This window comes from Aptenodytes patagonicus, chromosome 20 (assembly GCF_965638725.1).
Source record: "Aptenodytes patagonicus chromosome 20, bAptPat1.pri.cur, whole genome shotgun sequence".
NCBI classification, from domain to species: domain Eukaryota; kingdom Metazoa; phylum Chordata; class Aves; order Sphenisciformes; family Spheniscidae; genus Aptenodytes; species Aptenodytes patagonicus.
This window is the reverse complement of record NC_134968.1, coordinates 3,225,080-3,244,019: the sequence shown is the minus strand read 5'-3', so window position 1 is coordinate 3,244,019 and position 18,940 is coordinate 3,225,080. Positions and strand designations below refer to the sequence as shown.

The window sequence follows — 18,940 nt, the reverse complement described above, 5'->3', positions numbered from 1 at the left end:
GCCCTGCACCCTGCGCTGTCCCATGGGACCCCCAGGATGTCACCCCTCTCCCGGGTCACCCAGGATAGGACCCCCCCACCTCGGACCCCCGTGATGGACCCTTTGGGATGAGACCCCCCCAGGATGGGACCCCCGAGGATCGGAACCCCCCCACACGGGATGGGACCCCCCGGGATGGGACCCCCAAGTTAGGACCTCTGTGGGATGGGCCCCCCGAGGATCAGACCCCCCCCCGGATGGGACCCCCAAGTTAGGACCTCTGTGGGATGGGCCCCCTGAGGACCAGACCCCCCCCCCCCCCCCGGATGGGACCCCCCAAGTTAGGATCTCTGTGGGATGGGCCCCCCGAGGATCAGACACCCCCCCCCGGATGGGACCCCCAAGTTAGGATCTCTGTGGGATGGGCCCCCCGAGGATCAGACCCCCCCATGGGATGGGACCCCCCGGGATGGGACCCCCAAGTTAGGACCTCTGTGGGATGGGCCCCCTGAGGACCAGACCCCCCCCCCCCCCCCCGGATGGGACCCCCCAAGTTAGGATCTCTGTGGGATGGGCCCCCCGAGGATCAGACCCCCCATGGGATGGGACCCCCCCTGGGATGGGACCCCCACTCCTGAGCTCAACCCCCCGTTGTGCCCTGCTGGGAGGTCGAGGCTGCCGGGGCGGGACGGGAGGGAGAGAAAAATCCCTGGCCTCCCACGGCGTCTGCCCACCCGGGAACGCTGGGAATGCGCCGGCTCCCTGCCCGGTACCGGCTCCCGGGACCCTCCCACTGGGGTGGGTGCTCGGGGCTGCGGCACCCGGGGATGGCGGCGAGGACCGGGGGGGGTCCCCAGGAGGTGGGTGCAGGGGGAAGGCTGGATGGAAAGACCCCCACCCTGAAGGCCTGGCCGGGGGCGGGAGGTCAAGGCTGGACCCCGAGAGCGGGATCGGGGCCATGGCCGTGCCCCGGGGCAGCCGCCCCACGCCGGGGACGGGGACACCGCGCTGCCCCCGGGGAACGCAGCCGCAGCCGCAGCATCGCCACTTCCCTCCCGGGGAGGTGGTGGCGGTGACTGCCATGGTCCCCAACCCCGGCAAAGGTCACTGAGAGCCATCATGCTGCTCCCACCCGTGCCAGGAAACCCGTGGGGGGGGGGGGGGGGAAATGTGTCGTCCCCCCCCCCCGGGTAGGGGGGGGCTGCAGGATGTCCTGTGTCCCCCGCCCTGATGTCTCCGCGCCCCAGCACAGCTTCTGCGCCGCACAATGTCGCTGGAAAGAGTGACGACACAGGGGACAGTCCCAAGGGCAGCCGGCACACGGCTCTGGCACAGGGCCCTGTGCCCCATCCCCTGTCCCCCATCCCCTGTCCCCCGTCCCCCTGTCCCTTGTCCCCAATCCCCAGTCCCTGTCCCCAGGTCTCCCCCCAGCGTGGGCTGGCCCTGATCCTGGCTCAGAGCACCCCAAACACCTTCCATCTCCTCGGGGACAGGTGGATTTTCTCTCCGGCAGGTGACACAGCCCTCAGCATGGGGACGAAGAGCCCTGGCCGGGTGGCCGGGTCCACCACCCCCCCCAGCTTGGGGACATTTTGGGGTGCAATGGGTCCCTCTTTCTGCCCACCGGATTGTCAGGTGCTTCAGGGGTTCGTCCTGTGGCCTTGGCTGCCACCCAAGAGGGTGCTAGCACCCAAGGAAGGGGGGGGCGGCAGCACCCCAGGAAGGGTGTTTGCACCCGAGGAAAGGTGTTTGCACCCAAAGGAGGGGTATTTGCACCCAAAGAGGGGTATTTACACCCAAAGAAGGGTGTTTGCACCCAAAGAGGGGTGTCAGCACCCCAGGAGGGGGTGTTTGCACCCAAGGAGCGTGTTGACACCCAACGGGGAGGTATCTGCACCCAAGGGGGGGGTGGTAGCCCCCAGGGAAGGGTATTGTCTGCCCGGGGGGGGGGGTATTAGCTCCCAAAGAGGGGGGTGTTCGCACCCAAGGGGGGGTATGAGCACCCAAGGTGGGGGGTGCCAGCACCCAAAGAGGGGGTATCACTACCCCAGAGAGGGGGTGTCATCACCCCGAAAGGCCACTAGATGGCGCCGTCCGCCCAAGGATGCTGGGGGGGGGGTGGGGTGGGGGGGGGGGGGCCAGTCCGCCGGGGACACCCCCCCCCCCCTCCGCACCCCTCCCGCCGCTGCGGCAGAACTGGGGACACGAGGGGACTCCCGTGGGCACTGCCGGGCTGGGGGCACCGTTTCCAACCGGGGCATCTGGGAGTGCCCCCCCCCCCCCCATCTTGTGGGGGGCAGAGGGTGGCGCGGGGGGGGGAACTGGCTTGTCCCTGTGGTCAGCCCTGCCAGCGCCCCCCCCCCCCCCGCCGTGCACCCACCCGCAGAGACCCCCGGGTGCCCCAATACAGCTACTTCTGCCACCCTCACTGTCCCATTTGACCCAAACCGCCCCCCCCCCCAATTCTTCCCCCCCCCCACCATGAGCTCCCGGGTTTTTGGGGCTTCAGCAAGCACCAGCCTGGCCGAGAAGCCTCCGGCAGCCGGAGGCACCAGTGCCTCCCAGTCCCAAACTGGTTCAGGACTGCACAGACCTGCTCCCTGTTTGCGCCCCGCTCCCCAGCCGCGTTCCCCGGCCTGCAGCTCTCGAACCGGCTTTTCCTGCTGGAGAAACCCTCTCCCAGAAGGAACCAGCCCCGGTGACGGTCCGGCTGGAGGGACAGCCAGGCCGGGGACCTGGGGATGTCCCAGCGGTTCCTCCGGGACTTTGGGAAACCTCCCCAGGGAGGCCCCCGCAGAGCTCCGAGCAGGAGAGGCGGCAGGGCTGGGCTTGTCCCAGGCATTTCTGTCCCCTCTGAATTAATTCCTCAAATCTCAAGTTACATTTCCCGTGCGGGGAGGTGAGCCCGTGCCTTCACACACAGCTTCGGGGTCACGCGTCTGCCTCCTGCCTTGTCCCGGCTGCTTCCCTCTGGAACTGACCTCGACTTCCATTTATTTCTAATTTCTAATTTCTAATTTCTAATTTCTATTTCTGTTTCTATTTCTATATTTCTATTTCTATTTCTCCTATTCCTACTCCTATTCCTATTCCTATTCCTATTCCTATTCCTATTCCTATTCCTATTCCTATTCCTATTCCTATTCCATTCTTTCTGTTTCCAGTCTGTTCACGTTTTTTGATTATTTTCCCACTTTATCCATGGCCCCGGCGGTGGCGGCGGGGCCGGGACTCGAACCCGCGGCTCCGGCGGCGGCGCAGCTCCCCGTTGCGGCCGTCAGGTGGCGCCATTGCACCGCGCTGCACCGCTGGGGGGGGGGGGGGCTGGCGAGGGGTATCGGGGGACAGTCCCGGGGGGGGGGACGACACACACAGGGGGGGCAGGAAGGGAAAAGCCCCGACCAGGCTTAAGGATCCGCCCCCAGCCCCCTCCCAGCCCCCCCAGCCCCTCTCAGGGATAAGGACCTGCCAGCAGAGGCAGAGACCCCCCCACCAAAATAGAAGTGTGTCCCCCCCCCCCCCCAAAGCCCCCCCGTCCCCCCGTGCTGGGCAGAGGGGGTGGCTGGGGATAGCCCTGCGAGTGGTGGTGGGGTCACAGGGGCTAGTTTGGGGCCCCGGGCTGGGTGACGCTGCTGGGGGCTCTTAGGGCAGCGGGGGGGTCAGGTCCACTGGGAGTGGGAGAGGGGCACAGAGCCCCGGGGAGGGGGGGGGGGGTGTGTCCCCAGAATCAGAGCTTGTCACTGCCCCAAGATGCCCACAGGGCAGGTGGAGGATGGCAAGTTTTGGGGTACGTGAGGGTTGCCTGCTCCATGAGGCTGGGGGGGGGGAGAGGGGGGGGGGCTCTGCCTTGGGGATGGCATTGAACTGGGAGACACTGGTAACTACTGGGAGAAGATGGGAGCCGGGGGGTGGGTTGTGTGTCTAAAACATACCCCTGTAGCCACCCAGCCCCAAGCCCGGATCCATCCTACTCCCTAAACCCAACTCTTCCTCCCCCCAACCCCCCAGCAAGCACCCCCCCACCCTGCTCCCCCTCCAACCCCCCCCTCAGCACCAAGAGTCCCCGGAGGGCCACCAATCCCCTCACAAAAAAGTCGTCCCCCCCCTCCGAATCACACGGCGTCCCCAGAGGCCCTGCCAGCCACCCCCCCACTCCCCCCCCCCCCCCCCCCCCCGCCCCTGCTCCTGCAGACAGGAGCCTGCGATCTTTATTTATTCCTTCTCCCTCCTTCACCCACTCTTTGTTGTTTCTTGAGAGAGGGAAAGAAGGGGGGGGAGGAAAAAAAAAAAAGAAAGAGAAAAAAAAACACACACACACACACACAGAGAGGAGGCAGGAGCCTGTTTTGCCTCCCAGGCAATATTTCTGGAGCCAATCGGAATGCGCACCCACCCTGCCCTGCTCCCTAATTAAAGGCTTTAAGCAGGCGGCCGGGGCTGGAGGTTTGGGCACAGTCTCTTGGTTGCTCCTCGCAAGAGCCGGTGCGGAGGAGCCAGCTCTGGGCACGCCAGGCCTGACGCGCGGACAGCCGGAGCCGCCGGGTTGGGGGGTCCCCAGCCAGGCGGGCAGCTCCCCGCCCCCCCCCCCCCGCCAGTTCCAGCAATGAGCGGCTCTTTCGACAAGAAGCTCTCCAGCATCCTCACCGACCTCTCGGGCTCGCTGAGCTGCCATGCCGCCTCCAAGGACTCTCCCACCTTACCCGAGTCCTCCGTCACCGATCTGGGCTACTACACCAGCCAGCACGACTACTACCCGGGCCAGTCCTACAGCCAGCCCATGAGCCATTACCCCTACCACCAGTTCAACCTCAACGGTATCAGCGCCGCCGGCACCTACTCGCCCAAATCCGACTATTCCTACAGCCCTTCCTACCGCCAGTACAGCCACTTCAGGGACCAGCAGCTCCCGGCCCAAGAAGCAGGTAAGATGCTTGGGAGAGAGGGGCCGTTTCCGTCCCACTGGTCCCCTGGGATTGCAGCGGGAGCTTCGTGAAGTTGCACCCCTCTAAGTGTCCCCCAAGTTGGGGACGGGGCGGCCGCGGGGCTGGGGAAGGGGGTGTTGTCCCCGCCGAAAGATGGGGTGGACGTTGGGGCAGGGCTCAGCCCCCTCCGGCATCCCCGGTGCTGCTGGGGACGAGCAGGATGACCCTGAGCTGGGGTGGGGGGGTGGGGGGGACTGCGCTGGGACCCCTTTGCCGTCACCGACCTCACACCTCCGCTCTCTGCCCAGTGTCGGTGAAGGAGGAGCCGGAGCCGGAGGTGCGGATGGTCAATGGGAAACCCAAGAAGATCCGCAAGCCCCGCACCATCTACTCCAGCTACCAGCTGGCGGCTCTGCAACGCCGCTTCCAGAAAGCCCAGTACCTGGCGCTGCCCGAACGGGCCGAACTGGCCGCCCAGCTGGGGCTCACCCAGACCCAGGTAAGGGCCGAGCCCCCCCCCTCGTCACTCCCCCATCACCCCAATTCCCAGCCACGGGCAGGAGGGATCGGCAGGAGGGGGAGCCGGAGCTGCCCTCCCACCCCCCTCCCTTGCAAAACCCGAATCGGTGGGGGTTTGGGAGGGGGCTGTGTTCGCAGCTGGCTGGTGAGAGCCGGGACGGGATCTGGGGGTCCCCGGGGATGGATGCTTCCCACTTGCTTGCGGGCACAGGGGTCCCTGCTGCCAGATTTCCCCGCGCGGAGCAGATCTGCGTTGCCGAGGAAAAGGTGGAGAGGAGGGAAGGAGCAGAGAGAGGGGACGAACCCCAGCCGTGCCCCGCTCCCCAGGTTTCGGGGTTTATCCCCCTCCCTCTAGAGCCAGCGCCATCCCAGACCTCGCTCTGCCCAGGCACCCGGCAGGGTCTGAGGCTGAATCCTGCCCCGGTGCCTGGGAGGGTCCTGGGTCAGCAACGCACCCGGCCTCCTGGGAACGCGGGACACCAAATGCCAGGCGGGATGGGACGTGACGTGACGCTCGGGACAGAGTGCTCGGGACGGGGTGCTCAGGACGGGGCGCTGGGGACGGGGTGCTCGGGACACCCCATCCCGGCAGCAGGTTCAGGCCCCGAGGCCAGCCGGAGCGCGGGGTCCTGGGGGCCGGACCCTGCTCCCCCCGGCGGGGCTTTCTGGGGCTCCCCTTGGGTCCGTCCTCCCGGCGATCCGGCTCCCCCATCCCACTTGGTCCAGGCAGAGAGAAGGGAATTTGGGACAGGAGTCACATCCCCCCCAAAGGACCCTCTGCTGGGGGTGGCAGTTTAGGCTGGACTGGAAGAGCAGGGACGGGCGCCATGGGCTTCTCCTCTCCACGAGCCACTCAGATTTGGGGCTAAACCCTCGCTTTTGGGACTTGCCTGATGTGGGGATGAATCGTCCCCGCCGATCTGCTGGCGTGAGGGCGAGCGGGTTGTCACCGCCGTCACCACAGCGCACGACTCCCCCGCACCCCATCCCGTCCCCGGCGCCCTCCCTGCCTGCGGGCCGGCGCCGGCGCCCTTGTGCCGCCCTTGGCGCGGCGCTCCCCAGAGCCTGGCCTTCTTCCTCCTCCTCCCTTGGGTGATGAAGCAATCGGGGACACTCGGCAAAGGGCTGACGGAGCGCGTCACCCGCTCCCAGAGGGACATCCTGTTTGGGTGACAACCACCGCCCCCCACACCCCTTCCCCGGGGGCCAAGGGCGTCCAGCGCCGCCGCCTCACCCAGCACCGGGGACGCTCCCGACGCTCGGTGTGCTAGGCTGGCGTCCCGTGAAGCACGGCGTGACGGGCTTCCCGTGACGCCCGTGTCACCGGGGGGGCTTCCTGCGATGCACCGTGTCACCGGGGTCCCCAAGACACCCATATCATGGGTGGCTTCCCACGGTACATGGCGTGTCCAGGTTCCCCGTGACACCCATGTCCCGGGTGCCTTCCCGCGATGCACCGTGTGTGTGGGGTCCCCAGGATGCCCATGTCCCGGGTGCCTTCCCGCGGTGCACGGTGTGTCCAGGCTCCCCACGATACCCATGTCCCTGGTCACTTCCCACGTTGCATCGCATGCCCGGGCTCCCCGTGACACCCACGTCCCTTGTCCCTTCCAGCGTGCCCCGGGGTCCCCGCGTCAGCCCCATCCCCGGTCCCCTTCCTGCGCCCCCCCCCCCCCCAGCGCCCCATTCAACCTGGGCATGAGCTTTCGGTGGCGGGGCGCTGACCCCTCTCCCTCCCTTCCAGGTGAAGATCTGGTTCCAGAACCGCCGCTCCAAGTTCAAGAAGCTGTACAAGAACGGCGAGGTGCCGCTGGAGCACAGCCCCAACAACAGCGACTCCATGGCCTGCAACTCCCCCCCTTCCCCGGCCGTCTGGGACAGTAACTCGCACGGCAGCGCGCCGGGTCGGACCCCGCTCCCGCAGCCGCTTCCCTACAGCTCTTCCCCCGGCTTTTTGGAGGAGCACAACCCCTGGTATCACCCCCAGACCCTCAGCGGACCCCATGGACCCCACCAGCCGCCTCCGGCCACCACGATGCATCACACCTCTCCGGGGCCTCCCCCCAACACCGGCGCCATCTATTAACAGCCCGGAGCGAGAAAAGGAACGAGAGACAGTGGCAGAACTCCTTTGCCTCCTTTTTTTTCCCCCTACTTTTTGTTTTTTCTTCCTTTTTTTTTTTTTCTTTTTTTTTTTTAAGAAAAAAAAGGACACCCATGTACACGCACCCCTAGGTATACACTTATATATCCTATCCTCCCCCAGCTCATCTCAGGAACAAGAGGACTGCAAAGGGTTAAACTCGTTAGCTCCCAGCCCAGGGCAGGCCAGGAAAAGGTGGCAAATTCTTCTTACCCATTTTTTTTTTCTTTTTCTTTTTCCATCACCCCCTAATAAAAACGGCCCCGAGGAGCCACGTCTCGCCGGAGCTTTGCTTCTTGGGGCCACCCCAGTGAGCTGCCTTCGGGGGGAGGCTGCCCCGCGCCACAGGTCCCCCCTGAGCAGGGGTGGGCACCCAGGAGGGGCGCAAGGGGCACCCGGAGCACCCACACCCCGGTCGGGATGGAGCCCGAGCCGTGGGGAGGAGGACGCGGCGTGGCGGCACGTGGGTGCTCGTCGCCGATGCCAAAGGAGCGGGATGCGCTTCGCCCTCACAGCACCCGAAATCCGGGGACTGGGAACGGTTTGGGGGGTCACGGATGCCCCACGGGAGCAAATCGGGACCCCCCAGCCCAGCCGCTTCTGTGGCAGCTTCGCGGGAATCGCCCGGGACGGTGCTCAGACAAAAAGGTGGTTATTTAAAAGTAAATAAAAAGGCGGGGGTGGGGGCGGGGGGGGGGGGGGAAGAAAATATTTTAATATTTAAACAGTTCAGGAATGGCTTAAGTTATTTTTTAAAGAGAAAAATCGTGCTAATGTCCGTTTTCTAACAGTGCCTCCATCTGAGTCAGTTAAGCTAATGGCGAAGCAGAATGCCTATTTTTTAAATAAATCGACAACACATTTTAAAGAAAAAAAAAAAGAAGCTCTTTACTATTTTTTAAGAGAATGATGCTATTTTTTTAAAAGCAGAAAGTGCAGTTTTAAGAAGTGTTCATATGTGTTGTACAGTCCCGAGGATCTTATTTATGTTGCCTTATATAAATAGGGGTGAATGGGGGAAAAAAGAGAGTGTACATAAGGTTCGTTTGTATAAAGTTGATCCAAACCAAGCTGGTTTCGGTCTGGTTTTTTGTTCGCTTTTTTTTTTTTAAGGGAAAAAAAAAAAACCCCAACCCTGGTTGACGGGAGCCCCCTCTAAGGACGGGGGCTTCCTCCGAGCGTCTTTTGCTGCTTTCCTGGTGAACAAAAGCTGATCTATAAAGGTTAATAAAAGCGCTTCGAATTCGAAGGCTCCAAACACCATTTTTGGGAGGTTTTTGATGAGCAGGGAGGAGCTCAGGAGTTTTCCAGGTCGGGAAACGCAGAGTTAAATGCCGTGTCCTCCGCGCCCCGTTTTTTTTGGGGGGGGGTGGGGGGTGCAGCTGGCGGGGTGGTTGGGGACTGGGGGTGGCACTGGGTGATGGGCACGGCCGCTGCTGGCTCACCCCGAGTCCCGCTTCGCCTCACCAAGAGGGAATTTGCTGCGGGGGAGTGGGGGGGCAGGGGGCGAGATTTCCGGGTTTGCAGAGTCTCCCCCGAACCGCCGGGGATACCTGCCGCTTCCCTCCCTCTCCTCTTACTGGGAACCAGTAGGCTCCCAGCTGTGCAAACTGGGAGGGTGGCCGGGCCGTCCTGGTGTCCCCTTTGGGGACACGCTGTGAGTGAGGGCTGGCGGGGGACGGGACCCCCACCAAGGCACTGACCCCGCCGGACCGACGCTCGCCGCCACTGCGGAGACGGTGACTTTCCCCATCTGTGTTATGGGGTTGGGAGGGCTTGAGTGACCCAAAGACACCCCCCCCCCCCAGACGCAGGGCCTCGGGAGGGTGACAGGGACAGTCCCTGGGGCTGAACCACGCCGGTCCCTCTGCCCTGCTGTCCCCGGTGTCACCGGCATCGTTTCACGGGTGGGGGTGCAGCAAAGCGTCGGGGGCTGAAGCCCCGTCGCCCATCCCGGTGCTGTCCCCACCGAGCCGCGCTGGGGACGGGGGACCTGCCCTGGTCCCCGGCATCACATCCCCAATGGCCATGGAGGGGCCCCCCCCAGCCCCCCACACTGCTCCCCACGCAGCACCCAGCCCTCCGCGGGGGTGGCCCTGGGGATGGTCCCTCTTGCGCTGTCTGGGGACACCCCCAGCACCGTGGGGTGCCGGCACGCCGGGCACGGCCGGGACACACCCAGCTTTCAGCGTCCCCAGGGGTGTCCCCACGTCCCCCCTTCCCACGGCCAAGTCCACCTCGCACCTTGCACCCGTGGAGGTTTCCCCAAATCCCCACCACAGGCTGCGCCCGCCGGCTCCCCAGCCCCAGCCCGTGCCCCCGGCGTGCCAGCGTCGGGTGCAGCCGGACCCCTGGGCATCCCCGGATGGCGCCTGCATGACCGGGCCGGTTGCAAAAAATTAAGGGGTGCTGCCAGCCCCCCGTCCCCCAGCGCTCAGGGTTGGGGTTGGAGGCTGCGTGCAAACCGCCCCAGAGCCGGCAGGCGGGCAGACACGCTGGAGACACGGGGGTTATTAGGGGGAGGCTGCCAGCAAGAGCGAGGAGGCGGCGGGTTGGGAGAGGAGGAAAGCGAGCGGCGTTGCCTGGAGTGAGAAGCACGGCATGAGCTGGCGCTGGTTTATTTTTTTTCTTTTTTAATTTAGGGGGGGGAGGGAAAAAAAAAAAAAAAAAAAAAAAGACAGAAGATTACATATCCGTGGATTATATAAATGCTGGGTACATTGCTGCCCGCGGATGGGCGCTAATCCTGCTCCCCGCTGGCAGCACTGCCTGCGAGCCGGGCTCCCCCGGCAGCCTGTGCCACCAGTCCTGATGCCCCAGGGATGGGCACCGGGGAAGACATTGCGCTCATGTAGCCCCCCGTCCCCGTCCCTCCTGTCCCACTCCTCTGTCCCGGCCACAGAGCATGTCCTGGAGCCAGTGTGGGGCTGGGGGTTCCCGGGGGTTGCAGCACCCACAGCCCGTGGGGGGGGCTGGGTGCCAGGAGCCACGGCTGGTGCCAGAGCCCCTTGCACCTGCCCGACAAGCCACGGCAGAGCCGGGCACAGCCCCTCTCAGCTGCCTTCCCCCTGTTCCTCCTCGCTCAGCCCCATCTCCAATAGCCTGGGGGGGGGTGGGGGGGTGTCACCACCAGCATCACCTGCAGCTCTTCCAGCCCAGAGGTGGCCAAGACCCCCAGAGCTCCCCAAAAGGGGCTGCGGGACCCAGACATCCCTCCCCAGGGACAAACCCACACCTCCTGCCAGCAGCTGCTGCCCCAGCGTGCTCCCGAAAGCAGAACGGGGCCTGAGAGCCGGAGGCAGGACCCCCCTGGGGTGGGGACGTCACCCCATCACCCCACTCCTCCCAGCATCCCTCGCCCGGCCCTGGCACAGGAATACAATGACCATCCTTCATTATACCAGTTATCCCGGTTATCCCCTGCCGGCACCGGGGGATGGAGAGCGGCACTGGACGGTAGTGGGATGGGGATGCTGGGGACACCCAGCCCCTCGGAGGGGATTTTGCCAGTGGCTATGGACAGGACGAGGGCTCAGGTGTGGTTTCCAGCCCCCGTGGGTCCCAGCTGTGGGGCAGCAGTGCCCGGCGTCCCACCGGCGTCCCCGCGCGTCTCTATCCCGTGCACACAAGCCCCGGCGCGCAGCCCTCCCAGCGCGGCACACGTTTCCTGCCCCGTTGCAACACGCCGCTTCCAGCCGCTTGCGTCACGCTGCTGCCAGCACAAAGAGCGGGGGCAGCTGCCCGCCCACGGCCCGGCCTGGCATCCACCATGTCTTTGTCCCCTCCCCAGCTCTTGGCTAACCCGGCACGCGGCAGCCGGAGCCGAGGAGTGACGCTGGGCAGCCACGGCATTGCCGCCAGCTGGGGCTCTGTCACCATTGTCGGCTCTGATAATAGGACAGAAAACGCTCCCAAGTGGCCTCAGGGACCTCTCTGCTCCCTGTCCGCCCCGGTCCGTGTCCCATCACCATGCCCGGGCTGGGGACGGGAAGGGGACACAAAGTCCCCCCCGACTGCCCAAACCTGCCCTGGCAATTTGAAGGGGGCCGGTTGGATTTCCAGCCTGTGCAGGTAGAGGGAAGAGGGACCCGAATGAGCCCAGGGACGTCCCTGTCCCCCAGTGGGATTTCTCCCATCCAGTGTGTTAAACCCTACCAGACCGGGATGTCTGGGGTCTCTTGGCTTTTTCTGAGTGTCCCCAACCGGGGACGTTTTTTGGCCGGTGGAGAAGAGCCAAGACCAGCTTTGGTGATGCCGTGCTGGCAACGCCGCCCCTCTCCCAGGGCGCAGAGCAAAGTGGGGTCACCCTCTGGTTTGGCTGCGGAGGAAAGGGCAGAACAGCCCCCAAACCCCCTCCTTGGGGTACAGGACCCTGTCCCTGTCCCCGTCCCCATCCCACAGGAGCATCCCGAGCAGGACCCGAGTGCAGGCGGGTGGCAGCAGGGGCCGGGCTCCCCTGGGTGCCCAAGAGATGGGCTGGGGCAGGAATTTCCCTGCACCCAAGGGTGCCCTAACTGGGATCTGCTCCCACGCATCAGGGCAGGAGGGGTCGGCTGCGGCTCTCCCATGTGTGCGGCTGGGTGCAGGGGGGAGCCGCGGGCGAAGGCGGCCCCCCCACGGGGTCTGGGCGCCAGCCGCCATCCCGGCCACACCGTGAGTGCCGGGCGGGCCGGATCCTGGCCCCAGGAGCCGAGGGCTGCTGCATCCCTCCCGCTGCAAGATGGGACCTGCAAGCGGCTCTGGCTGCAGGTCCTTGGCAGCACATCCGTCGGGAAAGCCGAGCGGGCGCCACGGCCTCTGCCTCCTGTTTCCCCCCTCCCGCCAGATCCTTCCCCTCCCGGCTTGCCATGCTGCCGAGCCCCCTCCGACCCCACCGCCGGCTCTGCAGGGTGTCACCCCAAATGCACAGGGTTGGGACGGCACCCAGCACCTGCTTCCTCGATGGCGGCACCCTGAGGCATCTGAGAGCCCCTTGCAGCCAAGACCACACCATGTTACAGCCCCTTCCCATGGCCGGAGAGTAATTCCTGGAGGAAAGCCGCCCCTTCCAGCCCAAAGCCCCTGCCCGGGGTAAATCCCACCCGCAAGCAGCTGGGTTTTTCCCAATCTCTGGATGAGAAATTCTCCTTTCCGCCAATGTTGGTGCAAAGCAAATCCATCCGCCTCCCTGAAGTCTTGGTGGGGAGGATGGGCTCCATCACTCGGGGAAAGTAAAGCCGGTCTTGCCCTGCACAGACCCCTGCTTCTGCCAGACTCGTCCCCACTCGTGGACACCATCCACCTGTGTAGGGGACACCATGCATCATGTCTTGGCCCTTGGACCGCAGTCGGTCCTGGCCACGGTGTCCCCCAGGGTGCTGAGCCAGCCCGTGGGCTCCACGTCCCCCACGTACCGTCGCTGCAATGCGCCCGTGGCCATTGCGGGACACAGCCGGGGACAACCGTGCCTGCATCCCGGCGGGGTCACCGCCAGCACCCCAAACCTCTCGGCCGAGGGATCAAACCCGCTACCGGCTTGGCAGGGTGGCGGGGGCTCGCGTCCAGCCCTGCAGCTGCCGGCAGGGACCCGGGGCTCCCCACGTGCCTCCGGCCCCGGGGCATGCCATTCCCATGCTCGGCGCCAGATCTCCAGCCCTGCCCATCTCCCAGCTATTGCTTGCTTGCTCAAAAACCCGACTCCTCAGGTGGGAGCCAAGTGGTCGGAAAAACTCTGGCCCCGCGTGCTGCCGAAGATGCATCGGCAGCGATGCGCGCGGCATCGCCCCCTCCCCGACCTCGCCGGCTGCGATGGGAAACACGGTCCCCAGGGCAGGAAGGGACCCTTGGAGCGGGGGAAATATAAGGTGGGAATACCTGGAGCGAGGATCACGGCATGTTTGTGCAACAGAGCAAACCGGACCCGCTGCACCGGCAAATCTCTACTGGGGAGAGCCTCAGCGCGGGTCTTGTCCCCACCGTGGGTGACGAACACTGAGCAGGATTGGGAAGAAATGATAATGTATTTTCTAGCTGGGTTCTGTCCTCTGAAAAGGACAAAGGGAGAGGTTACCCGCTGCCAAACCTGCAGCGGAAAAATATCCCCCGCTCCCAAAGCGCCCAGGGTCAGGTATTCACGGGGGCTGCTGGAGGAGCCGGGCAGTAACCCCGGGCTTGACCCACCCCAGGGTCCCCAGCCTGCCCCGCGCCCCCCCCCCCCCCTCCCTCTCCCGCCCCTATTAAGGGAGACATCTTCAACAGCTCCAAATTGCCCGTAATTACCCCAAGGAGGCGGCGAGAAGCCCCTCACCGAGGGGCCCGGGTCCACAATTACTATAATTGCGCCTCCGTTTCGGGGGAGTGACCGCATGTCTGAAAACAGCGGTGGGTCCTGCACAGATGTTGGGGCGGGGGACAGCCCCAGCCCCCTGCTCCAGTGCCCCCATCCCCGCTGGGCCGTTTTCCTGGGAGATTTTGGAGACGGGAGCCTCCGAGGACCAGGACCGAAGCATCTCCCCCAAACTGGGGACAGACCCCCCCCAAAGGGAGCGGCAGGTATGGAGAAGCAGTCTTGTCTTTACAAGTGTACAGCCTATTTATAAAGGGGCGGGGGGGGCACATACAATAACGGACGGTATTTATAAATAAAGCCAGGCCGGGGGCGGCCGGGGACTCCCCAGCCCCCCAGCCCCTCTCGGGGCCCCCCCTGCCCCATGTCCATGAACGGAGGGACCCGGGGCTGTGGCTGGAGGCCAAGTCCTGTCCCGCCGGGACGGGTGCACCAGGGCGTTTTGCAGGAGCTGTCTCACTTCGGACCGCGATGGAGCAGGCGATCCCCAGATTCCTGCAGACCGCGGTTGCCTTCCTCCTCCTCCTCCTCCTCCTTCTCCATTCGCTGGTGTCCCTCGGGGCTTTGCTGGGCTCCCCAATCCCTCGGGAGGCAGCGGCAGAGCATCCCCTCCTCCCTGGCCCTCCCGGAGCCGGCGGGTGCTGGAGCCGTGGCAGCATCACATCATGGGGGCCCGGGGGATGGCGTCCTGCGGGTGCGGCTGGTACCAGGCTCCAAAGCTGTTGATGTAGCTGCTGGGGGCCAGGGGGGCCCCTTTGCCCGGCACGGGGATGTCCCAGAGCGGAGGGATGTTGGGGGAGCAGGGGGAGAGGGAGGCAGCGGTGTGGAGGTGCTCCCCGTCGGGCGCGCTCGAGCCCTGCTTCATGATCTTCTTGTACTTGGAGCGCTTGTTCTGGAACCAGATCTTGACCTGTGGGAGAGAGAGGGGTGAGTGGGGAGGAGGGGGTCTGTGGCCAATGCCCCCCCATAAACCCCCGGCATTAATAATGACAGACCCCTCTGGCGTCCCCGTCTCCCCCATCTACACCTGCCCTTTCCAGGGGGCACAGACGGTTTGGCATGGGGGTCTATGAGATAAGCTGGGCTCTGAGCCCAACCCCTTACAAGCCACCAGAGACTCCACTAAGGGCAGCTGGAGGAGAATGTGGGAAGAGGCACAGGGAGCCCAGACAAACGTGCGATAAATGGAGAGCAAGCCGTGCACATCCCCATGTGTCCCCACGTCCCCCCCTCCGGCACGGGCTGTGGCCCCCACCAGCCCAGCCAGGTGCCGGGTGCCGGGGCTGGGCCGGGGTGCGGCGCAGTGGGGCCCGCCGCGCTGGGGTGGTGGCCCCGCTCATTCCTCCCCGCGGTCCCCCCCGCGCTGCCGGCAGGTTCCCACTTGCCTCTTCTTCCCCGGCTTTATGAGCTCGCTTCGCCCCTGGCTCCGGGCTGCACCGCTGCCGCCTGCCTGTCTCTCCCCATCGTCTTCAAAAACCCACTCGCCCCGTCCCGCGGCCCAGGGCCGCCCAGCACCGGGCACGGCCGGGCCGGCAGCCAGGCTCCAGGGCTGGGAAAGTCCCGGTGCCGCTAGGAGGTGCGAGCAGGGGCGCCCCGAACCTGAGCCCCGGGGGCCCACCGGCGCCAGCTCCCCCGCCGCGGCACGGCACGGCTCGGCACAGTTCCAGTTGCACCCCGGCATCATGACGCAGCCTTAATCCAGAGTCGCTCCCGGAGCAGCGATGGGCACGAGCCCCCCGCGTGGCGCATCCCCAGGGCCGTGACCATCCCCTCGCCCCCTCGCAGGGGGCCGTACCTGGGTCTGGGTGAGCCCCAGCTGGGCTGCCAGCTCGGCGCGCTCCGGCAGCGCCAGGTACTGGGTCTGCTGGAATCGCTGGTTGAGGGCTTGCAGCTGCAGGCTGGAGTAGATGGTGCGCGGCTTGCGCAGCTTCTTCCCCTTGCCGTTGATGCGCAGCTCCCCGTTGGCGACGGCCGGGGGCTTCTCGTGCTCTTGGGGTGGGAGAGGAGCAGAGAGTTAAACCAACACGCTGGGAGGTTAAAAAAAAAAAACAACAACCCCAAACCGTCCCACCCCGGCCCTGGGGGCTGCAGCAGGTTTTGCTTTTTGGAGGTTAGTTTTGGAGGGGAGGGGGAATAAGTAGGGGGGGACCTGCTTTTGCTGTGCTGGTGTGTTTAAGCCCCAGGTAAAGCAAAGGGGAAACAGGAGGAGGAAGGGAGGGATGGGATTATTCATTCAATATCGCTACACAAGCACAAAAGCGGGCAGGCCACAGGCCCCTCTGCCGTGCACCCAATGGGGGAGCCGGGCAGGGCCCCACGGGGCGACGGAGGGGGCAGCAGGACAGACTGCCCAGCCCCGGGGGCCCTTGCTGTGGGCACGTTGCTCCCCGGGGCTGCAGTGAGCCCCCGGGCAGCCCCTCGCTGTGAGGTCTGTGCTCCCACCCTGGACCATCTCCTCCCCGCTCCGTGCCTTTGAGCATCCCTGGGTCCTTCTTGGGCCATGTGGCTTGGACGGGGCAGAAACCCGCCGGGGCTCAGAGGGGCACCGGGGACAAGGTGGTCCCCCGGCTCAGCAGCACGGGGCTGATGTGGGCGAGCACAGGGAACGGTGGCGAGCGCGTCTGCGCATCCACGTACGCCCCGCACACAGTCTGCTCTGGCCACAGCCACGGCTCTCCAGAGCTGATGAGGGGCCAACAGGGCCTGGGGGCTTAACCAGGCTCGGGACCCCTCTGTGGGGCAGCCTGGGGGCTGCTTCTCTCCGGGGCGGCTCAGCTTGCAGTTTCCTGCATCAGGTTTTGGGGAAAACAGTGGGGAACGGGGATGCGATGGGGCAGGGAGCTGAGATCGGAGCGTGTTGGCGGTGGGGCAGAGGGCAGAGTCTGCCCGGCCCCGGTGGGCACAGGGTGCAGGATGCGGGCAGCCGGGGGTCTCAGGGGCAGGATGCGGGCAGCTGGGGCTCTGATGCTCCCCATCCCCGGGGTTTCTTGCAACCACGCAGTCACCCATCCGCACGGGGCTCCGGCGAGTCCGGGCGCTCTGGGAGAGGGGGGACATCGCCCCCGGCCCCCGCGGGTCCCCTCGGGGACCTCCCCGCCGGGCCGAGCCCCGCATCGCCGCTGCCCCGACGGGCCGGCGCAGCCCCAACGCGCTTCCGACGGCTCCGTCCCGGCGCTCGCCGGTGAATCCCCGTCGCTCCCCGCTGGGTGAGTGCCCGGGGGCGGGTGTGCAGCGCCGAGCACCCCGCGCCCACCTTACCTGCGTCCTGCAGCCTGGCGCCGTGGGCCAGCCCGGCCGGGGGATGCTGGGCGCCGGGGGGCGGGTAGGGCAGGTAGGGACCGCCGTGGGGCGGCGGGGGGGCACCGCCGGGGTAGGGGTAGGGTCCGGGCCGGCCGTAGGAGGCGAAGGGCGGCGGGTCGTGCTGGGGGTGGCCGGCGGGGTGGAGGCCGTGCAGCGGGTAGTGCGGCGGCGAGGGGTGGCCGAGCTCCAGGAAAGCGGCTTTGGAGGGGTCGGGCCCCAGCAGGCTCTCGGCCACGGAGCTCATGGTCATGGTGGGCCGGGCCGGGCCGGGCCGGGGCGGGCAGCCCCCGGAGCCCGCAGTGCCGCGCCGAGCCCCGCCGCCCCCCGACGGGCTCCGCGCTGCCGCACCGCGGCCCCGCGCCCGGGGGATCCCCTGCCCGCCCCGCCCCGCCCCGCCAAGCCCTGCCCGCGATGACGTCACGCCCCCGGGGCACCCCCCCCCCCCCCCCGATTGCCCCCCTCTCGGGGGCAGCCCTCTCTGTGTCCGTCCCGTCCCCCCCCCGCCCCGGGGTTCCCTCCCCCCGTCTGTGCCCCGGCCCGGAGCAATGCGCCCCCTCCCCGGAGGGGAGACCCGAGGCGGGGGGGGGGGGAGGGGGAGGCACCCCGACCCCCCATGTCCTGGCTGAGTCTCCCCGGGGGGGGGGGGGGGCTGACCCACGTGCTCCTGCTCATGCGGGGTAATCTGTGTTGGGGGTGTAACCCCTTCTCAGGGCCCCCCCTCCGTCGGGGGGACAGGGGGTGGACGGTGGCTCCCCACGCACATGGCCCCGGGGGGATGCATCCCTTTGAGGGGGGCACGGGGCAGCCCTGGGCGCCCAGGGGACAGACCCCCGGCAAGGAGGAGCTGAGGCCGTTCGCACTCAGCTCACCCACGCGGGGACGGGGGACGCGCCTGGGATGGGGAGAAGGATGGACACGGGAGGGACGGACACGCAGGGCGTCGAGGCCCCGTGCATCCCCAGTCCCCGTGCTCACGGGTGCTGGTGGAGGACACCCAGGGTGCCGGGGAGTTGGGAGCCCCGGAGCCACCCCGTCCGCGCCCGCCCTGGCAGACGGGAGGCCCCTTCCCCTGGCGTCGGCAGCACCCCGTCCCCGCGGGGCCCCGCTCCCGGCGGCAGGCGCCGACCTGCCTGGCCGCTCCCTCCCACCGCCCCGGGGAGCCCTGACCCCGGCGGGGTGCGTGGGGCCCGGAGGAGTCCCGCAGCCTCCACCCCGGCTGCCAGCCAGGGCAAACCGGGGGCAAAAACCCCCGCCGGGGCTGGTGGGGTCACCACCACCACCACCGTCATCACCTTTGGGGACAGCCAGCCGGAGCCCTGGATGGTGCTGGCGGGGAGGAGTTGCACCTCCCGCAATCCCAGGTCTCACGCCAAGCCCTGGACGGGGTCCATGAGCCCCGGCTGCGCTGCGGTGATGGGTTTGGGGACACTGGGGTGACGCAGTGGGGAAAGGAGCCGGGTGGCCTGTGCCGAGCCGGGCACCGGTCCCGAGGTCTCAGCTGCTACCCCGCACGGGGTTTGCCCGGGAGGAGCAGCCCCGAGGGAGCGTGGGGGTGACAGGCAGCCGGGGATGCTGGCAGGGAGGGTCCCCCGTCCCCACCCTCCCATTAGACCATCTTCAAAACATGTTTCCATCTGGCCATCGTGCCGGGTCTGAGTCACTCCGAGCAGGGGCCAGGAGCTCCAATATAAATAGCCGAGCTCCTGGCTAACCCCAGGACACACTGGGACCGTGTCCTGCCCCGGACTCCCC

General features: G+C 66.5%; 2 protein-coding genes across 2 annotated transcripts; one reads left to right on the top strand and one right to left on the bottom strand.

The window, feature by feature from the left end:
• Nucleotides 1–4,450: 4,450 nt before the first annotated feature.
• DLX3 (distal-less homeobox 3) lies at nucleotides 4,451–8,221 on the top strand. Its single transcript, XM_076356672.1, has 3 exons — nucleotides 4,451–4,901; nucleotides 5,210–5,400; nucleotides 7,165–8,221. The coding sequence occupies exons 1-3, from the start codon at nucleotides 4,583–4,585 to the stop codon at nucleotides 7,504–7,506; spliced, it is 852 nt and encodes a 283-aa protein (XP_076212787.1). The 5' UTR covers nucleotides 4,451–4,582; the 3' UTR covers nucleotides 7,507–8,221.
• A 5,874-nt stretch (nucleotides 8,222–14,095) lies between these two features.
• On the bottom strand, nucleotides 14,096–17,466 carry DLX4 (distal-less homeobox 4). Its single transcript, XM_076356746.1, has 3 exons — nucleotides 17,147–17,466; nucleotides 15,684–15,877; nucleotides 14,096–14,798 (listed from the first exon to the last, which is right to left on the bottom strand). Exons 1-3 carry the CDS (start codon nucleotides 17,436–17,438, stop codon nucleotides 14,547–14,549), a joined length of 738 nt encoding a protein of 245 aa, XP_076212861.1. The 5' UTR covers nucleotides 17,439–17,466; the 3' UTR covers nucleotides 14,096–14,546.
• Nucleotides 17,467–18,940: the final 1,474 nt, after the last annotated feature.